Below are 19,566 nucleotides of genomic sequence, written 5' to 3'. Positions count from 1 at the left end.
GTTCAAGGTTAGACTGGTCTACACCGAAATTCAGCCAGGACTACATAGACCCTGCCTCCAAATAAAATAAAATAAACAACTAAATAAGTGATTAGGAAATGTAACTCTGCTGGGTGGTGGTGGCGAACGCCTTTAATCCCAGCACTCAGGAGGCAGAGCTAGGTGGATCGCTGTGAGTTCGAGGCTAAACATAGATAAGAATTATGGGTTAATTTATGTGTAAGAGCTAGTTAGTAATAAGCCTGAGCTACTGGCTGAACATTTATAAGTAATATTAAGCCTCTGAGTCAATTATTTGGGAAGCTGCTGCCAGGTATTTGGGAGTTGTTGGTCGGACACAGAAACTTCTGCCTACACAACATCACCAAGAGAAATTCTATGTGGTCTCTGCCAGAGCCATAGGCTACCTTGAGCTAGCAGTTTGTGTGGCATCTGAAAGATACCGAGATTGTAGCTACTTGAATATTTAGGGAATTCTGGTACTTCTGAATTGCTAACTCAACCTAGCACTCCTTGGTGGAGCTTTAAACATTGATGAGTAAGTTAAACATGAGGGCTTCAATGCCATCACCCCGGACAGCGTTCTTTATTTCAACAGATCGTCACTGTATTTTCAGTTTAAAACACATATTCTTTTTTACATTTGAAATGTGTATGTGTGTGTACATACATGCCACAACACGTGTGCACATCAGAGGATAACTTGGGGGAGGCAGTTCTCTCCTTCCATCATGGGTGTGCATTCTGGGGATCAAAATCAGGTGGCCAAGCCTGGTGGCAAGACCCTTACACCTGGTGAGTCCTTCTGGCCCAAAAAGAAGATAATATTTATGTTATTATTTTGTTCATAAAGTGCACACATGGGGAAAGGTAGGCTTTGGTGGGAAGGAGTTAAGTGGACCCGATTTGCTCTCCTGTAACCAACAGATGCACAAAGTGTGATGTCCTGCAGGCTGTGACATCCCTAGATACAACGACATCTGGCGAGGTTTCTATTTACTCACCTGGTTCAACTTCCAGTGGAACTCTGCAGGCCTGTATTTCTTCTCCTCAGACGGGTCCTGACGGAGGAGGAAAATGAGTCTGCACCCATGGACATACAACGAATAATGGTGTCGGTTCATATCTGCAAAGACAGCATCTATGGATAAATTGCCAACTTCAGGTACCGGGGGTAGTAAGAACTGTTTCCTTAATGGATTTAAAGACACGTTTATCTGCAGAAATGAATCCTCTAGTTGGACCAAGACAGGGTTTAGGAACAAACACACATGAGTTTTACTGAGAACTCATGACAATTTACGGAGTAAAACTAATAAATCCCCCAGGCTGGTGCTGTCTCTCTGAGGACAGTGTCCCCAGCATAAAATAGCAGTATCTACGAGGAACTAGTCTCTGGTAGGGAACACTGAAGAAGGTCCAGGGGTGCAACCAACCTGTTTTGTCTGAACTGCAGAGAATCGTCTCCTTCTTCCGGCCAAAAGGCCCATGCCGCATCCACACAGAAATAGTAAAGGGCTCTTTGGGGTCAAGGGACACAACGCCATCTGGGATCCTCACCGCCTGAGTGCCATTGAACTCAAAGACCTGGTCGCTGTCGTGGCCGTTGTCGGTGGGGAGGCCAACAGTCCAGTTGAAGGAGCTGCTTGGGGAAGGAAGCAACTCGGAGGTGCCAGCAGCAGCCCCTGAAACCAGAGACATGAGGCTCAGTTCCATGGCGGAGTGGTTCAGGACCACACTAAGCAGGGGTGGGGTGGGGTGGGGGTGGGGGTGTGTCTCAGCTTAGGGTGAGAATGCGTGCTGGTTTGATTTTGCTTGTCCTGAAAAATAAGGGATGTTTTTTCCTTAACAAAAATGTAATAATAAGGGGCTGGGGATTTAGCTCAGTGGTAGAGTGCTTGCCTAGCAAGCTCAAGGCCCTGGATTCCGTCCTCAGCTCTGACAAAAAAAAAAAAATGTAATAATACACACATCAGTAATCCCAGCACCTGGGAGGCAGAGGCAGGAGGATTGCCAAGTTCAAAACCAGCCTGGGCTACAAGTGAGTTTTCAGCTACAGAATAAGACAAATCAGAAACACACACACACACACACACACACACACACACACACACACACACACAGACTGTGGATTTTTGTTTTATAAGGAGAAGGGATAAAGATGATAAAACACCACTAGGTGTGGTGCACACACCCTTAATCTCAGCACTGGCAGAGGCAGAGGCAGGTCTTTGTGAGTTCCAGGCTAGCCAGAGCTATGTAGTGAGACCCTGTCTCAAAACAAACAACAACAAAGTGACTTCTTATGCTTCCACCCAAATATACTCCATTTTTGTCCTTTGTTAATGAATACATAAAAGTATTTTCTTCATTTTCATAGGTTAGTGGTGTGTGCTTGTGTGTGCATGTTGGCATGTGTCTGGGCAAATGTGTATTGGTGTGCACACATGTGGAGGAATCATCCTCAAATACCTCCACCTTACTCAATGAGGCAGGGTCTCTCAATCAAACTCAGAGCTACCCATATGACTAGTCTCAATAGCCAGCTTGCTCTGTGGATCACCTGTCTCTTACTATGCCAGAATTACAGGTGGGCCACTAGACCCACCTGGCATTTAGTGGGTTCTGGGGATCTGAACCCTGGTTCTCACACTTGCTTTAACCACTGAGCCGTCTGTCTAGCCCATAAAGTTGTCTGTTTGTTTTGATTTTATATGTACAAGTGTTTTTTCTGCATGCATGCCTGTGCACTCCTTGAATGCCTTATGCCCAAGGAGGTCAGAAGAAGGTATAACTCCCTGGAACTGGAGTTACAGACAGCCGTCAGCTGCCATGTGGGTGCTGGAATTCAAACCTAGAACACGAGTGTGTTTAACCACTGAGTCACCTCCAGCTCACAAAGTATTTTTCAATTAACTGGAGTCCTGCTGTGGCTGCCGTATGTACATATACTCTACCTTAAAGTGACGGCTAAGCATGTCCCTGCACAGACACCACGGAACTTCTTGGTCATGTGTCCCGCCCCCCCTCTTTCCTTACGCACTCACACCTCTCCTCAGTGAGCACCTATGTGTGCGATGATTCTCAGCTCAGGATAAACTTCTAGAGCTGCAATTACTAAGTCAGAGAGCAGGGAAAGGGAGGTGGTGAGATAGCCCAGCATTGGTAAAAGCACCTGACACCAAACGTGACTCCTGAGTTCCATCCCCAGGACCCGGATGTGGGAAGGAAAAAACCACATTACCTACCCTCTGACTTCTGCAGACCACTGTGGCACACAGGTACCCACAAATATAAAATACATAAATGCAATTTAAAAAAGAATAGAGAGATATTATAGTTGTCAGGTTAAGTATTTTGCTCTTTCTTCCTGGTACTGGGGATTAAACTCAGAGCCTCATGCATTAGCAAAAGCATGTGCCTTTGAAACAGTATGCCCTGTGTTGCCCAGGCTCGACCAGAACTCCTGGGTTCAAATGATCCCCTGCTTCAACCTTCTGAGTAGCTGGGGTACAGAGCACATTCCCAAGCCCAGTTCCTTATTCTTACATCATTCATACTTGGGTATGTTACTTTCTTCAAATTCTGGGCTCTTCAGTGCACACACTCCGAACAGATTCTGCAGGGTGTGTACTCATTCCCTGGTGCCCGTCCTGAAAACCAGCCAGCCAGGCAGCAAAGGCCACTTCAGAACATCCTGTCTGTTCTGCTTATCATTTTACAGACCAAGACACAGGGCCAGGGTCCCATGGGCTCCTGCTGACACCAGACCTCCTTACCACAGAGCCGGTGCAGGGCCTTCTCGGAGTAGGTGTCTCGGTCGCAGCCTTTCCCTATGTGGCTGGTCTCCAGCTCCACTGTGGCCTGCACTGAGGCGACAGGCTCATCACAGGTCTCCAAGTGGATGCTCGGGAAGACGGCCAGAGCACCGGTGCCTGGCTCATATTCAATCCTGCTGCTCCAGCCTGTGTTGACCCACGGATGGGTGCAGGAGAAAAAAAAGAAAGCTCACGCTTATGTTTTTATGGCACGTACATTTCCAGAATGGACGTAGGAGCAGACAAGACTACAGCTCACCTTGCCACCCAGGGTTGCAGGTGGGCTTGACGCTGATCTTCACAAGAACGTCTTCTGTGGCTCTTTTCTTCCCACAGTCATAGGCCGTGACCGTGAGCTTATACTGATGCTCTTTGCCATAGTTTAGCTTCTCTGTGTTTTTAATATAACCTGGCAGAAGAGGAAAACAACAGTGAGAACCATCTTTACTTATGCTATGCAAGACTGACACGACCTGAAATAAACTCAGTCCTGAGGTCACGACACTTCTTCCCTCACTGAGTCCACACTCAAGTGGTCAATAGTCTGAGTCCACACAGCCAGTCATCCACTTACTCCCAGGGTTTCTAATTGGTCTTAAAATTTTTTTAAAGATTTATTTATTATGTACCTAGTGTTCTTTTGGCCAGAAGAGGGCACCAGATCTCATTACAGATGGTTGTGAGCACCATGTGGTTGCTGGGAATTGAACTCAGGACCTCTGGAAGAGCAGCCAGTGCTCTTAACCTCTGAGCCATCTCTCCAGCCCCACAGCCAGCTTTCTAAACACATTTTTATTCAGGTGTATGTGTGTGTGTGTATATGTGCTTCCTCACATGTGTGGAGGTCAAAGGACATCTTTTGGAATTAAGTTCTCTCCTCACACCATGGTTTTGGGGATTGAAATCAGGTCATCAGATGGCAAGTACTCCTACCTGAGCCCCCGCTGACCTGACTTTATAAAACATTTACTACTTTGCATATAAGATAAAAAAAGACAAATCCTTTAAATACCTTGAATACTAACAATGAGGCCAAGCTCCATTAAATACTTCTGCTGAGAGATTAATTCTGTTAAAGGGAAGGTTGGGCTGAGGATCTACTTCAGTTGGTGAATGACAGTACAGTCTCATCCCCAGTGCTCCATAAACCAAGAGTGGTGGTGCTCGCCCGAAACCCCAGCACTCGGGAGGCAGAAGGATGAAAAGTTCAGGGTCATCCTGAGCTACATGCCAAATGCAGAGCTAGCTTGGACTACAAGAAATTCTATCTTCCCTCAAACAAACAAATCAAAACAACTAAGGATAGGCTGGGGGTATGACTCACTGGGACACATATTTAACATTTGTGAGGTGAGACCCCAGATTCTATCCTAGCACCAAAAGGGAGGAAGCGGGGGAGGGGAGGGAGAGGTGAACTGGGGGAGCTCCTTCCTTGGTCCTCTTGCTTAGAAAGAGGCATCCTTCTGTTCTAATGTGAGTGCAAATGTCTTCATTTTTTTAAATTTTTATTGTCTTCATTTTTTTTTTTGTTTTGTTTTTGTTTTTGTTTTTTGAGACAGGGTTTCCCTGTGTAGCTTTGCGCTTTTCCTGGAACTCACTTGGTAGCTCAGGGTGGCCTCGAACTCACAGAGATCCACCTGCCTCTGCCTCCCAAGTGCTGGGATTAAAGGCATGCGCTACCACTGCCCGGCTTAAAAATTTTTTTTTAAGGTTCGTTTTTAGTTTGTGTGTATGTGTGAGTGCCTGCATGTATGTATGTAAACCACATGCATGTCTGGTCCCCTTAGATGCCAGAAGAGGGGGTTAGATCTCCTGGACCTAGAGTTACAGGTAGTTGTAAGCAGCCTGAAGTGAGCTGAAATCTGAATACAGGTCCTCTGCAGGAGCAGCAAGTGCTGCAGCCAGAGCACCATCTCTCCGGCTCCACAAGTCTCACACCCACAATTCCATCAAAGACAGTGTGCATTCATCTGTAATGGAGACACTGTACTATCATTAAGAAGTTACTACCAGGGCTGGCCGGTAGTGGTGCACGCCTTTATCCCAGCCGTAGGAAGGCAGGGGCAGGGGGAATCTCTGAGTTCAAGGCCAGCCTGGTCTACAGAGTGAGCACCAGAACAGCCAGGGCTACACAGAGAAACCTGTTCTTGAAAAACAACAAAGAGGGGCTGGAGAGATGGCTCAAAGGTTAAAAGCACTGGCTACTCTTCCAGGGGTCCTGAGTTCAATTCCCAGCAACCACATGGTGGCTCACAACCATCTGTAATGAGATCTGGTGCCCTCTGCAGGCATACATGCAGACAGAACACTGTGTACATAATAAATAAATAAATCTTTAAATAAACAAACAACAACAACAACAAAGAATTGCCACACAAGTGTGTTGATTCTGATAGAAGTATCTGGCATAAATCCACATTTTAGCAACCAGAGAGTCAAGGCAGGAGGATGACAAATGTGAGGCCAGCCTAGGCTGCACAGAAGAGTCTGTCTCAAAAATTAATGACCGAGGGCTGCAGAGATGGCTCAGCAGTTAGGAGCACACACTGCACTTCCAGAGGACTGCAGTTCCCTTCCAAGCATCCCCACACAGCAAGTGGCTCACAACTGCCTCCAACTCCAGCTCCAGGGGATCCAACACCTCTGGCCTCTGTGCGCCTGCACTCAAATGCACACACCCACACAGAGACACAGAACTAAAAATAATTCTTTAAAAGAAAACATGAGCCGGGTGGTGGTGGTGCACACCTTTAATCCCAGCACTGGAGAGGCAGAAGCAGGAAGATCTCTGTGAGTTCCAGGAAAGGCGCAAAGCTACACAGAGAAACCCTGTCTCAAAAAAACAAAAAAAAGAAAGAGAGAGAGAGAGAGAGAGAGAGAGAGAGAGAGAGAAAGGAAGAAAGAAAGAAAGAAAGAAAGAAAGAAAGAAAGAAAGAAAGAAAGAAAGAAAGGAAGAAAGAAGGAACACTCACCTTTAAGATGGGGCGGAAGGGGCTAGAGGTGTACGTAGCCCAGTGGGAGAACATGCACGAGGCCCTGGACTGGATCCCCAGCATCACCAAAAGTGGGGAGGAGTGAAAGGTTCTAATCAAGCGGAGAACTGAAACTGCATCTAACTAAAGGGACACCACACTCAGGTGCCCATAAATCAAAGCAAGAAGATTCATGTCAAATGAGGCCTTTACTCGATTTGGGTAGGAAAGGAGAAAGAGAGCTCCCAAGAGCCCAGACTTCCAGCAAAGCTGTCAGACCAGGGAGTTGGGTCAAACACGAGTCACTAGGCACTAGACAGGGCTCCGGGCAGCCTGCAGGCTCACTGATGCTCTGGGAAGCCCAGGTTACCAGCTGATCTCATTAGAAGGGCCACCGGCCTCACTGACACACCAGGCTCCTCCACCCTTACCGTCTTTGTCCACAGTGAACGGCACATCTGGGGTGAGGATCTCATAGCTGCAGATCTGGCTGAACTGAGGGGAGCAGTCTGCGTCCACAGCCTCCACCCTGAGGATGCTGCCATGCTGCTTCCCCTCCACCACGGCCGCCTTGTAGGACTTCTCCTTGAACACAGGAGCGTACTCATTCACGTCGTTCACCTGGATGTGGACAGTTGCTCTAGACGAGAAGGGGGAAGCTGTTGAGGGGTTTGGTTCTTTTACCCAAAAAGCAACAATTCTGCCAATTTCTAAATTTCCTTTTCCTGATACTGTTCCATGAGCTTCCTACAATGAAGCCAAAACATAATCACATTCCTTTTAGCTTGGCATGGAATCACGGGGAAGCTAAAATCGGGACTGGGGCTGATTTTTCTAGGTCCTAAAGTAAGGCAGCAGACTTAGAAAATCAGTGATATAACTAAAGAGACTGAATTTTCTTTCAAAGTGGGGACGGGATGTGAAGAAGGAGATGAAGTCAACACGTCTTACTCTCTGGTCATAAGGCTAAGATATGTTATTCAAGGTTTTTAAAAACTCACAGCCAAAAGAAGAAGGGTTAGAAACAGAGAAAAGGGGGCTGCAGAGATGGCTCATGGGTCAAGAGCACTGACTGCTCTTCCAGAGGATCCAAGTTCAATTCCAAGCACCCACATGGCAGCTCACACCTGTTTGTATCTCCAGTTTCAGGGGATCCCAACACCCATGGCTAAACATAAATGCACATAAAAATAAAATATAGTTCTATCTCTCTCTCTCTGCTTCCTGTTTAAAAAAAATAGAGAAAAGTTCTCACTGTATGAGTTAAAATAAATCCTGAGGTAGAGAGAAGGCTCAGTGGGTGAAGTACACAAGTATGAAGATGGAGTTCTGAGCCCCAGCGCCCACAGGAATGTGAGGCCAGTGGTGGCGCCTCTGTAATCTCAGAGCTCAAGAGGCATCTGAGCGTTAAACTTGCTCTCCCACGGGCAAGCATGGAGCCATGGATCTTTCTAATCAGGAAGTTTAGCTGTAGTGAAGTTCCCGGCTGATATCCCTCTGTGATTGTGTGTGGCGTCCACACCCCTTCTGCCAGCTGAGAGCCTCCTGCTGTCAGAGGGTTCTAGAAGCTCTCAGCTGGCAGGTGTGTGGATGCCACACACAATCACAGAGTTCACTAGTTTACAGGAAAAGATAATAACAAAATCAGCCAGACGCCTGTAATCTCAGCACTCAGGAGGCAGAGGCAGGCAGATCTCTGTGAGTTCCGAGGCCAGCCTGGTCTGTAGACCAGAGTGAGTTCCGGGACAGTCAGGGCTACACAGAGAAACGCCGTCTCGAGGAAAAAAAAAAAAAAAAAAAAAAAGCAACAAAATCATTTTCCTCAGGAAAAAGTTCAATATAGGGCCATGCATGAGTATGAGTGTGAGTGTCTGTGTGTGTCTGTCTGTCTGTCTTTGTCCTTCCCCCACCCTCCACCCCTGAGAGACAGGGTCTTGCTACATTACCTGGGCTGTCCTTGACTACCTCAGCCTTCCAAGTGCCCTGGTAACAGGGTGAGCCACTGTCTGGGTGGAGCTTTGGTTTCTTTACCGAGAATACTCAGTGGGATGAAACCATTCATCCTTTTGAAACCTGTTAACCACCAGCCTCTTCCTGAAAGCTAGGCACAGAAGAGGACACACAGGCTGCAGTCCCACCCTCAAAGACCCTTACAACCCATCTGGGACCCTGCAGAACTCTTCTGCCTCCATTTCAAAACACAGAGCACCTGGGGGCCAGGTCCAGGCTGTCACTCCCCACGCACACTCATCTCCTGGGTGTGGCTCTTTGCCCTCTGTCCAGTCCACTTACTTGTGAGATTTTTTCACACCCGTGCCATCAGGTCCCTTCCCGCAGTCGTAGGCCTGGATGGTGAAGGTGTAGTCTTTCTGAAGCTCACAGTCCAGGTTCTCTTTGGAGCGGATTACCCCCTCACCTGTGGACTTATCCACTACCACAGCATCAAAAGGGACATTCTGCCCGTGGAGTTTAAAGCCACAAATCTCACCTGGGGAGTAAAGCAGAACAGGTTAGTGTGTCTGCCACTGAACCTTTTGCACAATGCCCTCCACCCCCAAAGAAAATAGACAACAACCACTTAGCAGCCAGGGGGTTCGGAGGGTCCGTGGACAAAGCGGGGGCACTGTGCTGTAACACGGGTGAGTTCTGGAGCTTTATTAGAAGCGGATTCTGGCTTTCCAAGCAATTGGTTTACTTTGCATCCATTCATGCAGGGATACAAGAGAGAGAACATAGACAGGCATTCCACAGGAGCACTTAGATGGCTCAGGGTAAAAGGAGTCTCATAAGCAACAGCCAAGGCCTGAGCACACCGGACTCCCAGGCCATCTGAGCACTGGGCAGCTCTTTGGGTTTGGACCAGAGAGAGGGTAAAATGCACAGTTGAGCGTTGAGAGGAGCAGTGTCACATGTGGGACCAGCATCATAATTACAGAGATTCTGTCAAGGAAAAAAAGATCAAGTCTTCCTGTGCAATGAGCCTGGCTAAAATTAGGGAATCAAAACAAACTGCTAAAGAGGGGTAGAAATACCAAGTTTTCAGGCATCCATTTCAACAGCTGACATCCACTACAGGGAGGGGTCTGCCAGGATTCCTTAGTTCCGGGCTTTAGGGATACCAGCCAGGAACTTCACCTACAGCTAAACTGTCCTGATTAGAAAGTTCCATGGCTCCATGCTTGTCTGTGGGAGAGCAAGTTTAACGTTCGGATGCACACAGGAAGCTACAAGATTATTTCACATAAAAATAAGACTGCTCATTTCCATGAGTCCAGTGAATAGAAAAATGGTACCAAGCAAGCCAAAGTAACAAAAGCACGTGGTCCTGTCCATGTAGTTCAAATGGATGTCTGAGTTCTAGATATTTCTAACCAAGGGTCTGGTTACATACACTTTCCATAAATACACTTAAAGAAAACAAAGCAAAACTAGGAGAGTCAATGGGAAATGGCATGGCAGTTGCTTCTGTAACGGCTGATTCCCAATTTTATAAACAAGTTAGTGGGTTAATATTCATGAGAGGAAGATAAAGAACCCTTCATCACCTTCTTTGGTGACTGTCACCTCAAAACTCTCTAAAGGGAGAAAAGATAAACCCATGTCAGTAATTCAGGAAAGACGGAAGACGGAACAAGGAAATCGTCAAAGATGCAACACATTCCTTAGAAAAGCTCGACACGTCACTAACACACACTTAGGAGACAGCAGCCAGAATGTGAAGGAGGAGAAACCTGGTCCTCGACCCCAGGCCACTTTGAACCCTACTTACCATAAGCTATTATGTAACTCTGCACTTGAACTCACTCTGGGGAAACACTGGTGGAATGCTGTTAGGGTTTCCCGACACCCCAGGTGTCCTTAGGACTTTTCCTAAGTAAGTAAGTAAACCTATGTATTCTCATTTGTTTGTTTCGGAAACATTGTCTCACTTTGTAGCCCAGGATGGCCTGGAACTCACAGAGATCCACCTGTCTCTGCCTCCTGAGTACTGGGATCAAGGGTGTGTGCACCACCACGTCTGGCCTGTATTCTTATTGTTTTTTTAATATTTTTTAAAGATTTATTTATTTATTATGTATACAGAAGAGGGCACCAGATCTCATTACAGATGGTTGTGAGCCACCATGTGGTTGCTGGGAATTGAACTCAGGACCTCTGGAAGAGCAATCAGTGCTCTTAACCTCTGAGCCATCTCTCCAGTCCCTGTATTCTTATTTTTAAACCAAGTTCTCTAAATAAGAGTCTACAAACATTCAACATTAGATGTACTGAAACAAAAATCTGGAGCTAAGGGGTTTGAGTCTTTGCTCCCAGTGGTAAACTGTGTCTAAGCACATGACCAGAGCAATGGGCAGAAGTGCCTCTTCAGGGAACAGACGTTAGGTCACAGCCACGCAGTGAGGACCACTGTGTCGACAAGATGTCACCTAGCCAGCACCAATCCAGCCTGCCACCCTGTGCCCACCACAGACTGGATGCCATTTCTGGGACTGCAAACTTACCAAATGCCCCTTCTTTTGAGTGCTTTTACCATGTATTTCCCCCTGGAAAACAACCTGTTTCCTTTTGCTCGTCTTTAAGATTTTAAACATAACATTAACATGGAATGTGGGTTTTGTGCCTTGAATTTCACACAACCTCATGACCTAGAGCTCACTTGTCCCCACTGATGTATGAGTCTGTGGCTTATCTATTTTCTTGACTGACAGACAGTAAGAATCCAGTGAGCTGAAACCTGTAAAGTGCTTAACACCTTGCCTGGCACACAGAAAGCGCTCAGCACACATGGCTGTTATTAAAGCCACTCTCCACTCTGCACACGGCCGTTTCAGGCCTTTTGCTGCCTGTGAACACATGGCAGGAAGCATTTCCACCCATGTCTCCTGCATGAGACTTCCATGGATGAGTGCTGCCCAACATGGTAGATGCTGGCCACAGGGGATGTTCAAATTTAAACTAAAATCCATGTTAAAATGAAGTAACATTAAACCTTCAATTTCTCAGTCACATGAGCCACACAAGGCTGACAATACTCACTGCATAGAGAATACAACCCAGTGCAGCACCATAGCATGGCTACTGGGGGGCTGTGCTACTGGGGGGCCAGGCTACTGGGGGACCAGACTACTGTGGGGATGGGTTACTGGGGAGCCGGACTACTGCGGGACCAGGTTCTATGGGGTCTGGCTCTGCAGACCATGGAGTCTGGGCCAGATTCAGGCTTCCCCTCTTTTTGAAAGGCCAGTGTGCTAAAAGAATGGTTTTCCCTTTTTGAAAGTACTTCATCAAGCAGAGACACGGTCTCACTACGAGCCCCAGGCTAGCCTGGAACTTACTCTGTAGCCCAGGCCAGCCCATGATCCTTCTGCTTTAGCTCCTGGGTGCTTGGATTACAGTAGCGCCCCGCCACACCTAGCTGATTCTTACCATTTTAAAAATGGTGTTTCACAGCATGAGAAAATTATACTAAAATTCAAACATCAGACTTCATAAATGATGTTTGGCTGGAGCACAAACATGCTTATCTGCGTAGGTCTCGGGACATTTTCTCACTGTGATGGCAAAGCTCACTGTCAATTTACACTATTGCAAGAGACCCTGTGGACTACCCAACCTAAACCTGTCGAGGTCTTCAAGGAAAAGTTTACTGATCCTTACTATGGAGATACAGCTCCATGTTAGAACGGCTGGATGACATGTGACCCCAAACAGCACCCTACGATGTGCTAGTAAACTATTATAAATGTACTTTGATTATCAGCATTATTTTTATAAAGTTTATTTTCATTACTTTTACTTGTATGTGTTATATGCACATGAGTAATGGTGGCATGGAAGCCAGAGCCATCAGATTCCAGGGGAGCTGGAGTTACAGGTGGCTGTGAGTCACCTAACACTGGTTCTGGGAATTGTGTGTGTTCTTAACCAATGAGCCAACTCTCCAGCACTAAAAAATATGTTGTGAAATAATCCCAACTGCCAAGCTTTCATTCAATGTAAATGTCCCAATTTCCAACTGGAGTTCACTTTTCTGCAGAGCACAGGGCAAGGGAGACAGCTCTGTATCTTGGGAGCTGGTGTTCCTAACGGGGACTGTGTGTTCCTGGCAAGGCCACTAGCCCTGCAGTAAATACAGACCAGGACCTCTGGTATGACACTTCCAGTGCTACCACTAATGCTGCACATTTAAATAAACAATGAAAAAAATTGAGGCAGGGCTTCACTCTATGGCTCAAGCTGGTCTTGAGCACCTGGGCTCAAGCAATCCTCTGCCTCAGGCTCCACAGTAGGCTGGGAAGCGATACTGCGTCATCCTCTCAGATTGATACAAGGATTTCTATCAAGAGAGAAGGAAATGAGCAGCTGCTTGGATGAATGGGCTTCAGGATTCTGAAGGTCTGAAAGGGACCTTCCTTGGCGCTGCTAACAAAAGGATGCCTGTTCAAACATGGACACCTGGATCACCTCAGCAAGAGATGTTGGGAACTAGACCCAGCTGGCAAGAAGTGGTCAAAGTTCACGTTCAAGAGGAGGCTTTTGTTTTAATTTTATTTCTGTATGTGTATATTTGCCTGCACGAGTTTGTGTGTGCCATGCATGTGCAGTCCTGTGGAGGCCAGAGAGGGTGTTGGAACCCCAGAACTGGAGTTACAGGAGGTTGTGAGCCACATGCATGTTGGGAACTGAACCAGGTCCTCTGCAAGAGCAGTAAGTGCTCTTAACCTGAGCCATCTCTCCAGACTCTCAGGGGTATTTTAGATGAGATCAGCCATGTTCAAGGACTACAACCCCAGGCATGAAGAATTTTAAAGGTAAGGTCAATGGGGTCAGGGTGTAACTGAGAAACTAAGCCTGACTGCCTTTACTGACTTGGGAAAGTATAGGGAGGAAAGGTCTGTCTGGAAGACTGGGAATTAGTATGTTAGCTTTAAACATGGGCACGTTCTGCAATGTGATGGTGGTGGGGTTATCGTGTAAGAGTGCCTGCAAAGTCACAGTTAACAAACACAAGGACATAGAAGACTCGAAAGCACATTATGCTGCCTTCCAAAAGACTGATCTGATCATGTAACAAGACCAGCAAAAGTCTGTAACTGTCTTTCCCACAGATCCCCACTGATTCTGAGTATTGCAGCCAGCTACTTTAACAGGCGCCATCAACAGGCTTTAGAAACCTACTAGAGCTTATTCAAAGGCTAGTCTGCTGGGCCTTTGCCTCAGTGACCTGAAGCCTCAGCAGCTGGCCAGCTGCTGCACAGGGAAGGGGATTTACCCTTTCACAGGCTGGACTTCCGGGAGGCAGCAAGCAGACGACCTCTTGTTGTTATCTGTTCATCTAGCCCACAGCAGTGATTTTAATGAGGAGGCTGGATCCATCTGATGGACACAAGGCAGGACAAGAGGGCAGTAAGAGGTCCTGCAGCTCTGGAGGTGAGCGGTAAGAAGGCCTAATAAAGGCAGTGTCAGCAGCAAGTACTTAGGGACATTCAGGGAAGACCGACTGGAAGACACAGAAGTTAGTAAGTCTGGGGTTAGGATCTTGGTTCTAGCTAATGGGGCTTTCTATGGAACTGTGGCCTGGGTGTATCTGTGTGTGCGGTGTGTTTCTGTCTGTGTATACTGAGTATGTGTGTGTATGTCTCTCCCTGTGTGGCATGTCTGGGTGTGTGTGTGTGTCTCTGTTGTATATATGTGTGTGTGTGTGTGTGTGTGTGTGTGTGCTGTGTATATGTGGGTGGTATGTGTGTTTCTCTATGTTGTGTCTCTGTGTGTGTATGTCTGTGTGTGGGGTATGTCTGTATGTTTGTGTGTGTGGTGTATAGGTCTGTGTGTGTGCTGTGTATATATGTGTGTGGTGTGTGTGTCTCTCTCTGTTGTGTGTGTGATATGTCTGTGTGTACATGATATGCCTGTGTGTATGGTGTGTCTGTGTTTGTGTGTGTGTGTGGTTTGGCTTACGTCATTTATCCTCATCATCTTTGGGCTTGCATGGAGAATTTTACATCAAATCTCAGGCATGACAGAGTTTCCTCTATAACACTCTATTTAATGGAGCCACAAGAGTCTATCACAGCCAACTGAATGACAATGGCTATTGTCTCCGGACTTGTTTTGTTTTGTTTTTTTGAGACAGGGTTTCTCTGTGTAGTTTTGGAGCCTGTCTTGGAACTCACTGTGTAGACCAGGCGGGCTTTGAACTCACAGAGATCCGCCTGGCTCTGCCTCCCGAGTGCTGGGTTTAAAGGCGTGCGCCACCACCCGGCCCCATTATGGACCTTTGCACAAAGCTTTATGATCTGCCTTCCCTAACTCGGACTTATGTCGCTCACATTCTTCTCCCCAGGGGCTAATATCTGTTTGTTTCAGTGGTTCCAACCTTCCTAATGCTTTGACCCTTTAATACAGTGCCTCATGTTGTGGTGACCCCAATAATAAAATTATTCTGTTGCTACTTCACAACTGTGATTTTGCTTTGATGAGTCGCAGTGTGAATGTCTGTGTTTTCCACTGTCCTTTGACCCCTAAAGGGGTGGCGACCCTCAGGTTGAGAACCGAAGGTTTATTTATTTGTTTGTCTAGTTGACGCTGACTTCTTCTTCCATTTTATGCACAATTCACAGAAGTCACCAGCATCGTATGGAGTCACACTGGCACCTCTACCCCTTGGCTACTCCCTTGTCCTCACACACTGCTGCTCACATCTCGCAGAATCACCTCACGTACCATTTCCTCTCTGCCGTGGCCCCTTCTGGTCCACGCAGACTCCACACAACTATGTTGCAGCAGGAAGCCTCCTAAAATCCTTTCTTCCTCGTGGGGAATCAGATCCCAGCCATGCCAACCTAGGACCCAGTCAGAACTGTCCAGCCCCATCATTCTCCTGAAGCTGCTTCTCGCCACCCATCTCTTTCTCCCCTTTTCCCACTCTAAGATGATCTAAAATTGCCAAGGGGAATTTTTTCCCTAAAGAATTCTTTTTTTTGTGCTTGCTTCGGCAGCACATAGACTAAAATTGGAACAATACAGAGAAGATCAGCATGGCTCCTGTGCAAGGATGACATGCAAATTCGTGAAGCGTTCCATGGTTTTGGGACCCTAGGATGACTGCGGCTTATAGTAAGTTTTGGTTTTACTCAATTACTGGGCAAGCCTCAATGAAACATTTCACTATTAGAATACGAATTTATACTGTATCAAGCTGATAATAGAAAAATAAATAAAATGAAAAACTGAACACGGGGCCTGGTGCCCGCTAGGCCAAGTGCTTCACCACTGAGCTAAATCCCCGACTGCGAGCTTAGGACACAGAGGGTGACCTACGAGGCCCTGTGGTGCTGTGCCCCGGCAGCGCCTTCCTTTCTCAGATCCGTTCGGTGCCCAAAGGAAGCCGTTTCCCATTTTCGTTCTTCTACCTCGTCAATCAGGATTTCTGAACTTCTGAAACTGGACCACAAGCTACTTGTGAAGTAAAACATGTTTAATCAAACAGAGTTAAGATGACTGGACATGAAGCAGTGGTTACGAGCACTGGCTGCTCTTGCAGAGGACCCAGGTTTGGTTCCAAGCACCAACATGGTGGCTCACAAGCATCTGTGAGTTCCAGGGTCTGATGACCTCAATGACCTCTGAGGGCACCAGGCACTAAGTGGTGCACATATATACATGCAGACAAAATACTCAGACCTGACTGTAGACCAGAGAAAGAGACTTGGGAATGGCCAAAAACAAACATAAAATAATAATAAATCTTTAAAAAGAAGAAGAAGGAGAAGGAGAAGGAGGAGGAGGAAGAGGAGAATGAGGAGGAGGAGGAGGAGGAGGAGGAGGAGAATGAGGAGGAGGAGGAGGAGGAGGAGGAGAAGGGTAAAGAGAGGGAGTCACCAGAGTCGCCATCGTCTAAGAAGATGGACACCCGCAGCAAATATCCAAACTCCCTGGTGCACTGCCTTCCTTTGAACCAACTTAGTTCACTCCAAGCAAACAATCTGGACTTGCTGTGTGTTCTCAAGCGTCTGACACTGATGACATTTACCAGGGGCGTAGGGGATAAAATGCTCCATATCATACACGCATCTGCTTCAGAGCTCTGTCAAGTGAGCTTAGCACTTACCTACACACACCCCACAAGGGGCTGGGAATACAAACCAGAATGTTCCCAACTTTGAAATACAACATCTCAGAGAGCCAGCATAGCAAATCCAGGCTGCAGCCAGACGGCCTGGCCGAAAAGCAACTCCAGTGTTAGTGAGGTGTAGCTTCCGACAAACTCATTTGTCCCCTCCACATACACACATGGGGTGTGTCCCAAACACTGACCTAGCTAGGGGACTAAAGCCAAAAGTGGACAAGGCCATCACTCCTGCTGTGGTGAATGACACTGTGAGCCAGTTCCCCCACGTGAGAGTGCTGGTACCTGACTTCTGCAAGCAGTAGGGACCAGTGGCCCGCGAAGAGCCCCGGGCCACTGTTAGCCATCTCAATCATGTTAGTATAGCAAACTCAGTGTCACTTCAAAATGATCGCAGAATAAGTCTCCATGTCTGGCCTTGCTCTAACACAAAAATAATTCTAAGGAAGTGTGAGGATATTGGATACCAAAGACTTATGTAAAAAGAAACTTTTCCCACAGAATATTAAATTAAAGAATATGTATTGACATCTTTAAAAATTATACTTATTGCGCACACCTTTAATCCCAGCACTCAGGAGGCAGAGCCAGGTGGATCTCTGTGAGTTTGAGGCCAGCCTGGTCTACAGAGTGAGTTCCAGGACAGCTGGGGCTAAGTAGTGAGACCAAAACAAGAAAAAACAAAATTTCACTTATTTATCTCGTGTGTGTGTGTGTGTGTGTGTGTGTGTGTGTGTGTGTGCGTGCGCACGCACGCGTGCGCGCATCAAAGGACAACTCAGGAGTCCGTTTCTTCCTTCCAGCACAGATCAGGGACCCAAACTGGTGGTAAGTGCCTTTACTCGCTAAACCATCTTGCTGGCCCATGACAACATATTTTTAAATATGTTAAGTATGATACCATTGTTAACACTGAAGCAGCAGATATAACTCAAGCAGGCATGGCTTCCCTGGTTCAGATGGGGGGTTCATATTTATTATTATCACTAGTGTGTGTGTGGGGGGTCAGGATTGACCCTTATGCATGTTAGGCAAGTGCTCTACCACTGAGCAACCACCTGCGAATTTAAGCTCTCTGACACCTACCTATAGACAAACTAATATTCCCCAGACCAAAGGGTGTTAAATATTTTGGGTTTTTTCCCTGCTTTTCTGAGACCCCCACCCTGTAGTGTATTAAGCTTCTATCCATTTATAAATGATGAAAATTGTGGAGTTAATAATTGGCTGAAGGTCACAGAACTACCTGCAGCATGGCCAGGGGTCAAGTGCTACCCACTGGCTCTAAAGTCTGTGTTCTTCACTTACCTGTCTGCTCAGCCTCACCAGGGCAACATTCTGTGACATGATGGACAGGCACAAGGCTACCAAAGAGGGAGAATGGCTGGGTAGGTGCTCCCTTCCACACACCACACGCCTGCTCAGGCCTCAAGCCCAAGGTCAAGGCCCATGCTGCAGTGTACATATCCACATAATAACCAAAATGAAAAAATACAAATGTCTACCAATGGATGAGTGGGCAAACAGAATGTAGCCTGTCCACATAAGGGAATGTTACCCAGCGATTAAAGGGTTGGACAAGGACTGGCGGACGCCACCACATGGATGAACCCTGAAATCGACAGTAGCTACTAAACACTGGAGATAACCACAGCTAGAACAAGGAAACCCATGGCAGTTGCCAGGGGCCAAGAGGACACTGTGGAGTGCTGTTAACTGGGACACTGTGGAGGGCTGTTAACTGGGACACTGTGGAGGGCTGTTAACTGGGACACTGTGGAGGGCTGTTAACTGGGGCACTGTGAAGGGCTGTTAACTGGGGCACTGTGAAGGGCTGTTAACTGGGACACTGTGAAGGGCTGTTAACTGGGACACTGTGGAGGGCTGTTAACTGGGACACTGTGGAGTGCTGTTAACTGGGGCACTGTGAAGGGCTGTTAACTGGGACACTGTGGAGGGCTGTTAACTGGGACACTGTGGAGTGCTGTTAACTGGGACACTGTGAAGGGCTGTTAACTGGGACACTGTGGAGGGCTGTTAACTGGGACACTGTGGAGTGCTGTTAACTGGGACACTGTGAAGGGCTGTTAACTGGGACACTGTGGAGGGCTGTTAACTGGGACACTGTGGAGTGCTGTTAACTGGGACACTGTGAAGGGCTGTTAACTGGGACACTGTGAAGGGCTGTTAACTGGGGCACTGTGAAGGGCTGTTAACTGGGACACTGTGGAGTGCTGTTAACTGGGACACTGTGAAGGGCTGTTAACTGGGACACTGTGAAGGGCTGTTAACTGGGACACTGTGGAGTGCTGTTAACTGGGACACTGTGAAGGGCTGTTAACTGGGACACTGTGAAGAGCTGTTAACTGGGACATTGTGGAGGGCTGTTAACTGGGACACTGTGGAGTGCTGTTAACTGGGACATTGTGAAGGGCTGTTAACTGGGACACTGTGAAGAGCTGTTAACTGGGACACTGTGAAGGGCTGTTAACTGGGACACTGTGGAGTGCTGTTAACTGGGACACTGTGGAGGGCTGTTAACTGGGACACTGTGGAGTGCTGTTAACTGGGGCACTGTGAAGGGCTGTTAACTGGGACACTGTGAAGAGCTGTTAACTGGGACACTGTGAAGGGCTGTTAACTGGGG

The 19,566-nt window shown here is 47.2% G+C and overlaps 1 protein-coding gene and 1 non-coding gene across 5 annotated transcripts in view; one reads left to right on the top strand and one right to left on the bottom strand.

The window, feature by feature from the left end:
- Positions 1–19,566, bottom strand: part of Clstn1 (calsyntenin 1) — a 69,849-nt gene that overhangs the window by 10,983 nt on the left and 39,300 nt on the right. For 2 of the 4 annotated variants that reach the window (XM_036178090.1, XM_036178093.1), the window contains exons 3-9: positions 10,336–10,365; positions 9,083–9,278; positions 7,222–7,430; positions 4,078–4,227; positions 3,780–3,965; positions 1,437–1,685; positions 1,005–1,126 (exon numbers count right to left, since the gene is read on the bottom strand). In XM_036178090.1, coding sequence (XP_036033983.1) covers positions 1,005–1,126; positions 1,437–1,685; positions 3,780–3,965; positions 4,078–4,227; positions 7,222–7,430; positions 9,083–9,278; positions 10,336–10,365 — 1,142 coding nt within the window. The remainder of the gene's footprint in view (positions 1–1,004; positions 1,127–1,436; positions 1,686–3,779; positions 3,966–4,077; positions 4,228–7,221; positions 7,431–9,082; positions 9,279–10,335; positions 10,366–19,566) is intronic. The other 2 variants (XM_036178091.1, XM_036178094.1) reach the window with 1 other exon arrangement.
- Positions 15,774–15,880, top strand: LOC118578926. The gene has a single exon (XR_004944316.1). It is a non-coding gene; the product is annotated as a U6 spliceosomal RNA (small nuclear RNA).

Source organism: Onychomys torridus, chromosome 2 (genome assembly GCF_903995425.1).
Source record: "Onychomys torridus chromosome 2, mOncTor1.1, whole genome shotgun sequence".
NCBI lineage: Eukaryota > Metazoa > Chordata > Mammalia > Rodentia > Cricetidae > Onychomys > Onychomys torridus.
Note: the sequence above shows the minus strand (reverse complement) of the source record. Positions and strands in the feature narration are given on the sequence as shown.